Source organism: Mixophyes fleayi, chromosome 11, assembly GCF_038048845.1.
Source record: "Mixophyes fleayi isolate aMixFle1 chromosome 11, aMixFle1.hap1, whole genome shotgun sequence".
NCBI lineage: Eukaryota > Metazoa > Chordata > Amphibia > Anura > Limnodynastidae > Mixophyes > Mixophyes fleayi.
In genome coordinates, this window is record NC_134412.1 from 12,463,404 (window position 1) to 12,477,188 (window position 13,785).

The window sequence follows — 13,785 nt, forward strand, 5'->3', positions numbered from 1 at the left end:
ATTAAAATGATGGACAAGGGTTGGTGAAGATCTGAAAAGTAAATATATTTATTTATTCAGTATAATTGTCTATATATGTATTTAACCCAGCCCACATAGCCCAGCGGGTTAAGAAATGCTGCAATTTTTTTCAATGCATTTCTGGTAGCTTCTGGAATGGGGAGCCATAGAGGCACCAGCCCTGCTCTGAATAGCCAGGGGCTGGATTTACCTAAAGCAGATGGAGCCAACGCTCATGGTGTAAACAAAGACTTGTGTTAAAGGACAGTCCCCTCACCATGTGTGTCAAGACTATCAACACCATTTCAGTAACAGAGACACATATAGGCTCTTTCCGATTAACCTGATCCGTGGTTTGGGATAATTATCAACATTGGGTCTTTTCCAACCCTTTGCCCCAGTTTATTGGAGAATGGAGAGGGGTTCTTAACATCTCTGCCCATTATACCAAACAAGTAAAAATAAATAAGACACACAATTTTAATGTACATTTTAATTGAATAAACAAAAACACCACAATACCATGTCCATCAATTTTTTAAAATATATAAAATAAAATATTTATTTTTTCTAGATCCAAAATAGTCCAATATATCTCTTATATTTTTATGACACTTATGATTAGTATGTAAAGTACAACCTTATGCTTTTAATCTGTCTCTAAATTATATTTATTTTTACACAGTAACTTACTTGCTTGATAAACAGTTAAGTGCTGAACTATTAGGTGTACACTGTAATATGCACTTACTACTTCTACTTGTTTCTTACTATATGTATTGTACTTTACCAAATTAGAATTTAGGCTCTTTTGGGCATAGTTCTCTTCCAGTCAGATGTTGATATATCATAAAAGCTTAACTGTTTTTAAATTACATTAATCCTTATGTGAGTATCAATACTTTTCTGCAGCAAATGTAATTTAAGGTACTTTGATATTATAAATAGTTCAATGTGCATCATATTAACTTCTGAAATTATAAGTTTATATATAGCTCAATGTACATCATGACAACTAGAGATACAACTAAAATCATGTTAAGAAGTAAAATGTTATAATCCTGTTAATACTCAAATCCTCACAATTATAGGCATAATACATGAAGAAAGACTGTGTGTAAAGAAGATAAAATGTTAGCAGTAATAGAGCAATCTATTTGTTCCAAATAATCAGATGCTAGGGAAGTGGGATGGACAAAAACAAAAATAGGGAAGTTGCAGTGAGCAGCTTTTAAATGAGTTTCCGTTTAACTTGAGTTGTTCCAACAGCCAAGGAAAAAAATACAGTAAAGCTCACTCTTATATACTATATAATAATATATATTTAGGGATTTAGTTTACTTTAATTTGCATTAGTGAATTGAGAACATCAAAGTGAGGTGGACTTATTTCAAACATCCATAGGGGGAGATTCATTTCAAAGTGTTGTCCTGCCGGACAACACCACACCAATTGCTGCCTATTAGGGAAAGGAATATCCACTCAATTTGTCTGCACACCTCCGGACACCGTCTCTGAGTTTCTCAGTGGACAATTGTGGAGGCAATTTTTTTTTAATTGAATCTCCCGCATATTGTCTGTAGCTTCAATGTCATTCTCTCTTCCTCTACAACTCTGATTAGAACACTTATCTATTGCTCTTCTAAGCCTGGGTGGTAATGAATTTATTAAATTCTCTTTGAAATCTTGGCATATGAAGACATAGAGAATGGGATTAATGCAACTATTGAAGAAAGCCAGCCAGACAGAAAATGTAAATATTAACAGAGTTACCCACAATGTATCAGATATTGGTATAAATGGAATAATGTTATATGGAAACCAACAGATAAAGAAACAGATCACAATTGCAGTGATGATCCTATAGGGTCGCTGAGACCTGTTTGGTCTTTTAGCTTTTCTAAGTTTTAAAAAAATGATATAATAACATATTAGTATGGTGGTGAAAGGGACAATAAACATGGTAAAAAAACTGATGATTCTATATTTGAAAGAGGAGTTCAAAACAGCAATATAAAGAAACAGTGCAAGAACAGTTAAGATAAAACTCACTACCCAAATTATTGCTGAAATGATGCGGATACATTTGGGTGTTCTATAAGTTTTAGACCAAAATGGCCACATTACTGATACACAGCGGTCAATACTCATGGCGGTTAAAAAACAGACACTAATAGACGAGGATATAGTCATTATAATAATGATAACCGCCGAAAAAATAATGTCTAGTCTTGCTAAACCCAAAAATAACAAAGGGATAGACATGCAGCATATGAAGTCAGCTATGGCCAGGTTTAGGAACCACACAGCACTGATCGTCTTCATCTTAAATCCAGCAATCCAGATAACTAAACCGTTCCCTGTAATTCCCAAAACAGAAGTGATACTGTAGATAATGTATGTCAATGTGAGAATTATGTCAATCCTGTTGTCTCTGTGGTATTCATCTTCTCGAGTACAATTACAGATGGACTGATTGTCTGAGAGATTAATGTTCATATTGAAGAGTCCCCTGAAAGCACAATTGAGAACAAACAATGGTATTATTAATTATTCAGTGTGTTCTGTGTTTGACTTAAAGTTAAAAAGTATCATTCTATCAAAGTAACCCAAACATTCTTACTTTCCATTATTTACATGTTGCATATTGTTTACCCATCACTTTAAAGATCTTATTTTGTTCTTTTCCATCTCTCCATTAATCTATGTATTCTTTCTTTGATAGTTCCTCCTTGATGTTTGTTACAAAGAGGAGGGAAGAAACAGATTGAGTAGGACATCAAGCAGTCTGAAAAAAAATATGCTTCTGAAGATACAGCTTTGGTGAGAGGAATTAAATTTATTTTAAAAAATCTTTCAGTATGATAACTTGACCAGAAAAATCCCTACTGATGATCTTATAGGACAGCTAACACCTGTTTGGTCTTTTATCTTTTCTAGAAGAGAAAAGTGAATGTGATCGTCATCGCTATGCAAATCTGACTCCTCAGCAAACTGCCCGTCACAGAGAAAACAATTGAAAAGCGAGCAGGACAGAGGTAATATGACGTCAACATCTACAAAGTCAGCAAACAAGATGCCACGCTATTCTTCATGTTGGTAACTTTGATGGATCAGATATTCATGCTCATAACTCTGGTCCCATGAACAGTATTTCTCAATTTTGCCACATTAAACATTTTATAGCTGAGCAGCCATCTGACAAACTGAGGGTAAAGTCAAATTAGGTGCAATAAGGTCTGCCCCTGTTATTGAGCACTTAAGGAAAGGACAACATGAACATTAAAAAATTTCTTTGACAACATAGTTGATTCCACATTTGTGGGAAAAATGATGTGTGGAATTTAACCGTTAGCAAAAAAGGGTCCAACATGATCTTACTCTTATTTTTTTCCATCATTTTTAACTAGTGTCTAATATTTGTACAAAGAAAAATGGTTATAGATACATAAATAAATGAACTTACTTGTATTCAAAATTCAGTGTCCAATTAACTAAGGTCTCATTTGAACCATAATATTCCATGTTGACTTTTTCCCTACAAATACAACAATATAAGTTTAACAAGCACTTTGAAAATGACTAATAAACATAAAAAAAAATCATTATTTTTAATAAAATGTTCTGTAAAAAATATAGTAAACGGCATCCTCTTTTATTTAAAGCAACAATTTAAAAAACGAAAAACAAAAAACATTATATTCCGCTAGACATATTCTATAAATGCAATGCACTGCTTTATCTAAATATATATACAACATTGGAACAATAAGCCCATGTTGGTTTAAATACGCACTGCAAATCACTTCTAATTTTGCACCTGCACCTGCAGCTACATGTTCTGCCCAAGGCATATCAAGTTGGATGTTAACTTTGTGGAAACAGTGCAAAATGATCCCCACTATATATAAGACCCAGGGCTAGATTTACTCACAGGCGTGTTTGTAAACCCGCCGACTTTCGGCGGGTTTGGCGGCGGTTTAGCCATCGCCGGATTTACTAACGCTAAACCCGCCGTCCAAACGGCCAGAAATGATGTTTTCAAACCCGCCTCTGTATAAGGCGCCATGACGGTTTCAACAATGTTCAACATACAAACAGCCGGATTTACTATTAGGGGGTTTATAAAGCCGCCGGAAAACCGCCATTCAATAGACCAAAATGAAAGCGCTGCTTGTGAGCAGCGAGATTGTTCAAACAGTGTGCTGTTTCAGATATTTGGTCAATCATAACATAAGAGAAAGCATCTTTGATATTTTAATCATTTGGAAAATCATTATTTATTGCTAAAGGGACAAAATAAATGTAATAATAATTTATGAAAGAATTTTTTTTTATATTTTTTTTAAAGGGACACTGTTATAGCATTATATTTTATAGAAAATGTGAATATATAATATTATTAACTGATTGTTAATGGTGGATATAATTATTTATGTTGCACAATTTGTCATGACATATTGTCCAAATAATGTAATAATTAAATAATTTTATCCCCTTTATATAATGAAAAATTTTTATTCCCTCATAAGATAATATTTTATTCATTTTGCCCCTTAATCAATAAATAATGATTGCCAACATAATTTAAATGTCAATGGTACTTTCTCTAATGTTCTGAATGGCAAAATAGTTCAAACAGCATATTTAAGCTATCAAGCCATTCTGAAGCAGGTATTAAAACTGTCCTGTCCTGTCTTTTGGCTGGCGGTTTTGTGGCGGTTTTGTGGCGGTTTCATCCAAACCGCCGGCGGTTTGGACAAAACCGCCGGCGGTTTAGCTTTTTCAATCCGCCACACATCGCCAGTCATTTTAAATTGAAGCCTCAAGTCGCCCTATAGTAAATGCGGCGGTTTGAACCACTAAACCGCCGGCGATGAGTGGCGGTTTCAAACCGCCACCAAACACGATTCTTAGTAAATCTAGCCCCCAATGTCCATCATCTCAGAGCTCGTGCAGACTGCCAGTGTTTATACAAAATATGTATTCTTCACCATTTTATCTCATTTTAATACTGTTACTCAGCAAGATAAAATGTTTTTGTACATCTCTGTAAACTCAGCCCATTGGTGCGCCTACGCTGTACTCAGCAAAGAATTCCTTCACTCCAGTAACTCTCACTGACAGATGCAAACTTCTGCTCCTCGGCAAAGAACACCATGTTGGTGGACATCTAGGTACATAACTGAGGTGCAGTAAAAGACACATTTCACTAAGCAAATATTGCTGCAAAAAAAATATTTTCATACATAGCAAAAACATAAGCCCAGGAATTACAGAACATACGGACATGGGAAAAGTTAATTATTTTTAAAAATATGCAAATCTCCTTTACTTTAAATCAGCTGTAGAAAATATATATTTTACTAAGTAAGAAAATAGCAAAAATTAAATGGCAACAATTAAAAGATCAAAACAAGAGACAGTGTTTAATGTCTTAAAAAAATAAATGATATATATTTCTTACACTGAACAGACATTTCAAAAAAATAAACTTAATTTATTTATACTGTATCCCAATTATTCAGTTAATTATTAAAAAATATTGAAGAACAAAATTTTAAGATATTTTTTAAAATAAAACTGATTTAATTAGCAATTCTAAGATGTATGTTATATAAATATGTTAATATAATGTGTTGTAGGTAAATTAATGTTTATTTTTCCAATACACTAAATTCAGTGAAGTTTTGACCCTGTAGCCAGTTTATTTCAGTAAGTTAATGAATATATGTATAATCAAAGTGTATATTTCAATGTTTTTTCATTAATCACTTTATTAAAGTGTGTTACATGATTAATCTGTATTGTGTCAGCCTTGTTGTAACTCCAAGGTGTTACTGTTATCCTTTCTTTACCAATATCATAAATGTCTCTTTATACTGACAGGGATAGAATTCAAAGTTTTTACACTTAACAACAAAATACTCAACACAGCCCTCACTTTAGATCATGCCCCCTACCTTATAAAATCTCAAACAAAACATCCTCTTCACTGATTATGCTATCTCAGCCTACTCTTCATCTTAGCAACAATATAATATATAAATTGAATTTTACAACAGAATTACTAGTAGTATCCCCTTATTATATGTAGGTGAAAATGTACCATCACTCTCCCAAAATCTGTGTAGCTAAATATAAAATACATCTCAAATGGCACGATTAGCCTGCATCTGTATACCCTTACTGTACATTACTTGCACATGAATACCCCTGATCTGCCTCTTCAAGCTCATGGTGGTGCAAATTCAAGATAAATGCAACCCTAAATTTGAATATAAGTTGTGAACATATTGTTCCCCAATATACATCTTTACATCATGCAAATACACCTACATGCTACTCTAAATCAGGCTCATTTTGTTAAGTGGTCCTTTAATAAGAAGTACAGACGCAAACCTTTTTTCCATACTTGGACCGAGTGTACATTAGGTCCTCTAAAGAATGTAAACACTTCTTACATTTTAAATGAATGATAAAATTGTTAAACAAAGATAATAAAAATAATAATAATAATAAAAATATTATTATTAGTGTGTGTTTGATGACTACAGTATGTTTAATTTTCTTTGCAAAGTTATAACTATTGAAATGCACTTCTAGATCACTTTTTTGGACATATGCTGCTATTCATTTGTGTTTTGTGTATCTTTGTTTCCTTCCACCATGTTTTATTTCCGATGCTCCCTTCCTAACTATTTTGTAGGCAGTTTATGTTCCCTTTAAAGTGTAAATGGAGGAAATATTTAAGAAATTTTTTTCATAGATTTTGTACAATTTCTCTAACACCTAGAAAAAATTCAATGGACAAAGTGTCCCAAATTGTGTCTTATCCCTAAGTTATTACAATTGAGTAGGATAACCTGTTATAAGTATTACATACTACAAATAGCTGTAATTTTTAGTAACTTTGGCACAATTTACACTGTACCTATACTTTCCAACTTGCCCAGTGATCATACAATATTCTATCAGGTTTACTAGTTTTAAACATAATTTTACAAATATATTACATTTTTCATGATACTCATTAATACTACAGTAACATTATTTTTGTAGCTCCATGCATTAAATTGTAATTGAGAAGTTACTGTATGCACAACATTTATTTAGCATCTGGTACAATACTTGACGAGTTGTATACCTCCCCTGCAGGAGATCACGATGTGGAGGTACAAGTGGCCAGTGCAGTAGGTGTTGTGATGCAATTCATGTGATAGCAATTTGCAGCATCTAGCAACATAACCCTTGTCCCACTCACTCCAGTAGGGAAGAGGTCAGGAACCGGCAGGGGTCATCTACAATCCAGGAGTTTGGGAGAAGTCCCTTAAATTCGGGAGTTTCCCGGACAAGTAGAAGTAGTAAGTATGTTTGTTCACGTATTTTTTTGTCCAGTTTTATTCATTTTTCTATTATTTAATTATGTGAATATTGTCTTATGTGTATGGCTTATGCTCTAAAATAATAATGCTATACTTGGCACTCACTTACGATAGCTAACTTTATATACACATTGTGGTATAAAAAGCACTTAGTTAATATTTACTTTATTTATGTCCTTGTTTTTTTATTATCCTTTATTTCTTACCTTAGAAATTGTGATTCCACTGAGTTTGTCAATATAGACCAAATTGTCTGATGGTTTTGTTGTAATATTTTTGGTAATTTGATGTTTTCTTATTTTTAGCTTCAGTAAATGTTTAACTTTTCAAGCGCTGCAAAAAGGAAGATAAAACAAAGACAGAAAAATATATTTAAATACAGTTAAGCAAGAAGGTCACATAAATCATTTAGATACTACTGTCACCATAAGGCTGTTGATAGCTTTTGTCCTCCTAGTTACTCCAACTGCATTATCCTCACAATCATCATCATCTATTTATATAGAGCCACTAATTCTATAGCGCTGCAAACATTCAAGTACATTTAAAGTTGACAAAGTTTTCTCTTATTGTGATGATCATAAATCTCACAGACAGTTTGTTATAGCCGTATAATGGCTGGTTAAAGATGTTAAAGTTACTAGTCTCTTGGAAATGTTTCTTCCTTAATTCCAATCTCTTGATATTCCCTTTTGCTGTGTGTTGGACTGACTTCAGTGTCCAATGGAGAAACTGCAGCCAGACAGCAGCTCACACATCCACTGAGAGTGGTCGTGGAGAAAATAACATTGAAGCTGGTGCACTCTGATAAAGCTGTGCATGGCTCCCAATCAGCTTAAAAAAATGGACATCAGGTCACTTCTCTGGCAAGCAAGGCTAATATGAGAGGAGAGCTCCATAATAGTTTAAAAAAACTCAAATGATGTTAAGATATGTTTTCTTAATATTGGTCTCAAGCATGTATGTGTTAGAGAATTTGTTAACTAACAGTCGATTTTTGAATAATTTCAACATATATTGGTGAGAGGCATATTCAGAGTATTGGTCTAAAAAGTGATTATCTATGGAATATTATTGGTCTCCTACCTTAAAATATTGTTACTGCTGCTGATTATATCCTCATCAAAGAAATCACCTCATTACACATCCTTTTGTGTCATCTACGTCTGCTAAATATCACATCTTACTCAGAGTTATTATTCTTCAGCTCATTGTGATAGCGTTATGCTCACATGGGTTTGTAATCTAATTGAATGGTGTGACTCACGGGGTGATTAGATATTGAGATATTAAAACTGAAGAAACCCTACAAAGTGTGTGTGTGTGTGTGTGTGTGTGTTCTACAGAGAAAAAAAGTAAAAATATCACAGAATAAAATGTCAGCGTATGACTTGTTATTAGTTAAATCTAAGACATGGTCAAAGATATTAATATTTTTGCAAGTTTGCAAGGTGTAATATAAGATTCTCCACCAGGAATACTAGGACATTTTTACAGAAATGTTCTTTAATTAGCTGCAGCAACACAATACATAATTAACCACTTGCCAGAAAACAACAAACACCTACCCGTCATTGGGACACTGCTTCCTTTCTTGGTCCCTCTCTATAAAGTATGCAGCTTTGCTCATTACCTAGTTACTTTAGTGGCTGTACACCCAAAAACATAGCCCTTGTATTGTCAGATTCCTTCTCATTCAGTCACTGTGGTCCCTTGTAAGGGGACAGGTCTCAAGTTATCGAGCGACAGTTCTCCAGCTAACGAGGGACAGTTCTCCAGCTATCGAGGGACAGGTCTGCCTCCTGTCTCCAACTGGTGCAACTCTGTAATCCAGGACTTTCCTGAGCTCCTTATAACACAATTTAACTCTAGAGGAACAGAGGAGCTGTCTGCTTCCAACCTGCAACACTTTTGTGTCTTCAATGTCTCTTGCCTGCCTCCTGCAGGACACACCACAGCTCCTCATTTGGCTGTCTCCTGAGCCAATGAGTGCCTAACATCCATCTCCAAATGGTCCTCTGTCTCAGCTTGCCTGCCTCTGTGGCAGGAAACACCACAGCTCCTATTTTAATGGATGTGGCTGCACACATTATCAATCCTGTTGGAGAGGCATGAACAGGTTGCCCACTATTGCTGCCTTACCTGTAACCACCTCATACACCAATATATATGACTGATCCCAAGACAAATTGATAGATATGGAACCTGAGATTGCTGTGTGTACATCATATTTAATTGTGTGTTTTTAATGATTAAGAATGTTGACTTTTAATAACTTAAATATCGATATAGATCGATATATCTGGATGATTACTTTTGTCATCTGATTAATTTGTGTTTTAACAAATAAGTAATTAAATTCCCTAACACACACACAGACTAGGGTCAATTTGATAAGAGCCAATTGACCTACTAATATGTTTTTAGAGTGTGGGAGGAAACCGGAGCACCTGGAGGAAACCCACGCAAACACAGGGAGAACATAAAAATCCACACAGTAAAGACCATGGTCGGGAATCAAACTCATGACGCCAGTGCTGTGTGGAAGAAGTGCTAATCACTTAGCCACCGATAGTGCTCAATGTCAAGCAGCAGCTGCAAGGGCAAATAAAGTATTGGCATGCATAAAAGGGGCATAGATGCAAGGGAAGAAAGTGTCAGGGATCGCAGGAGATCCATAATAGGTTGAACTTGATGGACTGATGTCCTTCTTCAACCTAATCAACTATGTAACTATGTAATGGACGCAGTAAGAGAAGTTGCGGTATGGCATTCCACCTTATACACCAATGTATCAACGCTTCTTATACTTTCACACAGTGGTCGAAGTGGGTAAGTATAAGCAGCATTAATCATTTATGTTAAACTGTAAGGTTTTACGTCTGCAATATTGTTATTATTTTAAACTACTAATTTATTTAACTTTGGTTCTAATAAGAATATAGATCAAAACTCATATAGCCTAAAAAAAAACCTATGGAATCTAAGATATATAAAAAAATATCCAATGGTTACATACCGGACTAATAAAATGTTATTGAACATGTATATGTATTTATATTTATAACAGAAATATATACATGTACATTACACAGATAAAGATATTTATACCAGCAATGTTTTCAACTTTTTATAACACAAATGTCCTCATATAAATATACATACAGATAAATAAAATTGCAATTATTTCAGGCTGAATTATACACTAACTCATCTACTGTGGCAGATAAGTAGGGACATATTTTTAGTAACAGGATCAAATAAATTGTTTTTGTTTTTATCCTGGTGAGGGTGGGGCCAAAGGTAGTTTTCACACTACGCGCGATTTGTTCAAGAACTGGCCGTGTTGACCTAAGTATTTTAAAGTGCTAATGACATAATCTGTATGTACTACATTGGATCTTCACTTTAAGAAACAAGACATATGTTGTTTTTTTTAAAAAAAATATTACAATGATGGACAAGGGTTGGTGAAGATCTGAAAAGTAATTATTTATATTTATTTTTTCAGTATAATTGTCTATATATGTATTTAACTCAGCCCACATAGCCCAGCGGGTTAAGAAATGCTGCAGTTCTTTTCAATGCATTTCTGGTAGCTTCTGGAATGGGGAGCCATAGAAGCACCAGCCCTGCTCTGAATATCCAGGGGCTGGATTTAGCTAAAGCAGGTGGACTCAACGCTCATGGTGTGGTACAAACAAAGACTTGTGTTGAAGGACAGTCCCCTCCCCATGTGTGTCAAGACTTTCAACACCATTTCAGTAACAGAGACACATATAGGCTCTTTCCGATTAACCTGATCCGTGGTTTGGGATAATTATCAACATTGGGTCTTTTCCAACCCTTTGCCCCAGTTTATTGGAGAATGGAGAGGGGTTCTTAACATCTCTGCCCATTATACCAAGCAAGTAAAATTAAATAAGACACACAATTTTAAAGTACATTTTAATTGAATAAACAAGAACACCACAATACCTTGTTCATCAATTTTTTTAAATATATAAAATAAAACATTTATTTTTTCTAGATCCAAAAAAGTCCAATACATGTCTTATATTGTTATGACACTTATGATTGGTATGTAGAGTACAACCTTATGCTTTTAATCTGTCTCTGAATTATTTTTATTTTTACAAAGTAACTCACTTTCTCGAAAAGCAGGTAAGTGCTGAACAATTGGGTTACACTGTAATATGCACTTACTTACTTCTACTTGTTTCTTACAATATGTATTGTACTTTACCAAATTAGAATTTAGGCTCTTTTGGGCATAGTTCTCTTCCAGTCAGATGTTGATATATGATAAAAGCTTAACTGTTTTTAAAATACATTGATCCTTATGTGAGTATCAATACTTTTCTGCAGCAAATTTAAGGTACTTTTATATTATAAATAGTTCAATGTGCATCATATTAACTTCTGAAATTATAAGTTTATATATAGTTCAATCTACATCATGACAACTAGAGATACAAGTAAAATCATGTTAAGAAGTAAAATGTTATAATCATGTTAATACGCAAATCCTCACAATTATAGGCATAATACATGAAGAAAGACTGTGTATAAAGAAGATAAAATGTTAGCAGTAATAGAGCAATCTATTTGTTCCACATAATCAGATGCTAGGGAAGTGGGATGGACAAAAACAAAAATAGGAAAGTTGCAGTGAGTAGCTTTTAAATGAGTTTCCGTTTAACTTGAGTTATTCCAACAGCCAAGGAAAAAAATACAGTAAAGCTCACTCTTATATACTATATAATAATATATATTTAGGGATTTAGTTTACTTTAATTTGTATTAGTGAATTGAGAACATCAAAGTGAGGTGGACTTATTTCAAACATCCATAGGGGGAGATTCATTTCAAAGTGTTGTCCTGCCGGACAACACCGCACCAATTGCTGCCTATTAGGGAGAGGAATATCCACTCAATTTGTCTGCGCACCTCCGGACACCGTCTCTGAGTTTCTCAGTGGAACTATTCTGGAGGCAATTTTTTTTTATTGAATCTCCCGCATATTGTCTGTAGCTTCAATGTCATTCTCTCTTCCTCTACAACTCTGATTAGAACACTTATCTATTGCTCTTCTAAGCCGGGGTGGTAATGAATTTATTAAATTCTCTTTGAAATCTTGGCATATGAAGACATAGAGAATGGGATTAATGCAACTATTGAAGAAAGCCAGCCAGGCAGAAAATGTAAATATTAACAGAGTTACCCACAATGTATCAGATATTGGTATAAATGGAATAATGTTATATGGAAACCAACAGATAAAGAAACAGATCACAATTGCAGTGATGATCCTATAGGGTCGCTGAGACCTGTTTGGTCTTTTAGCTTTTCTAAGTTTTAAAAAAATGATATAATAACATATTAGTATGGTGGTGAAAGGGACAATAAACATGGTAAAAAAACTGATGATTCTGTATTTGAAAGAGGAGTTCAAAACAGCAATATAAAGAAACAGTGCAAGAACAGTTAAGATAAAACTCACTACCCAAATTATTGCTGAAATGATGCGGATACATTTGGGTGTTCTATAAGTTTTAGACCAAAATGGCCACATTACTGATACACAGCGGTCAATACTCATGGCGGTTAAAAAACAGACACTAGTAGACGAGGATATAGTCATTATAATAATGATAACCGCCGAAAAAATAATGTCTAGTCTTGCTAAACCCAAAAATAACAAAGGGATAGACAAGCAGCATATGAAGTCAGCTATGGCCAGGTTTAGGAACCACACAGCACTGATCGTCTTCATCTTGAATCCAGCAATCCAGATAACTAAACCATTCCCTGCAATTCCCAAAACAGAAGTGATACTGTAGATAATGTATATCAATGTGAGAATTATGCCAATCCTGTAGTCTCTGCTGTATTCATCTTCTCGAGTACAATTACAGATGGACTGATTGTCTGAGAGATTAATGTTCATATTGGAGAGTCCCCTGAAAGCACAATTGAGAACAAATAATAGTATTAATAATTATTCAGTGTGTTCTGTGTTTGACTTAAAGTTAAAAAGTATCATTCTATCAAAGTAACCCAAACATTCTTACTTTCCATTATTTACATGTTGCATATTGTTTACCCATCACTTTAAAGATCTTATTTTGTTCTTTTCCATCTCTCCATTAATCTATGTATTCTTTCTTTGATAGTTCCTCCTTAATATTTGTTACAAAGAAGAGGGAAGAAACAGATTGAGTACGACATCAAGCAGTCTGAAAAAAAATATGCTTCTGAAGATACAGCTTTGGTGAGAGGAATTAAATTTATTTTAAAAAATCTTTCAGTATGGTAACCTGACCAGAAAAATCCCTACTGATGATCTTATAGGACAGCTAACACCTGTTTGGTCTTTTATCTTTTCTAGAAGAGAAAA

The 13,785-nt window shown here is 34.2% G+C and overlaps 2 protein-coding genes across 2 annotated transcripts; both read right to left on the bottom strand.

Annotated features, from left to right (window-relative positions):
• Positions 1-1,482: 1,482 nt before the first annotated feature.
• On the bottom strand, positions 1,483-2,520 carry LOC142107473 (formyl peptide receptor-related sequence 1-like). Its single transcript, XM_075190910.1, has one exon. The coding sequence runs from the start codon at positions 2,497-2,499 to the stop codon at positions 1,483-1,485; it is 1,017 nt and encodes a 338-aa protein (XP_075047011.1). The 5' UTR covers positions 2,500-2,520.
• A 9,583-nt stretch (positions 2,521-12,103) lies between these two features.
• Positions 12,104-13,347, bottom strand: LOC142106954 (formyl peptide receptor-related sequence 1-like). Its single transcript, XM_075190019.1, has one exon. The coding sequence runs from the start codon at positions 13,333-13,335 to the stop codon at positions 12,391-12,393; it is 945 nt and encodes a 314-aa protein (XP_075046120.1). The 5' UTR covers positions 13,336-13,347; the 3' UTR covers positions 12,104-12,390.
• Positions 13,348-13,785: the final 438 nt, after the last annotated feature.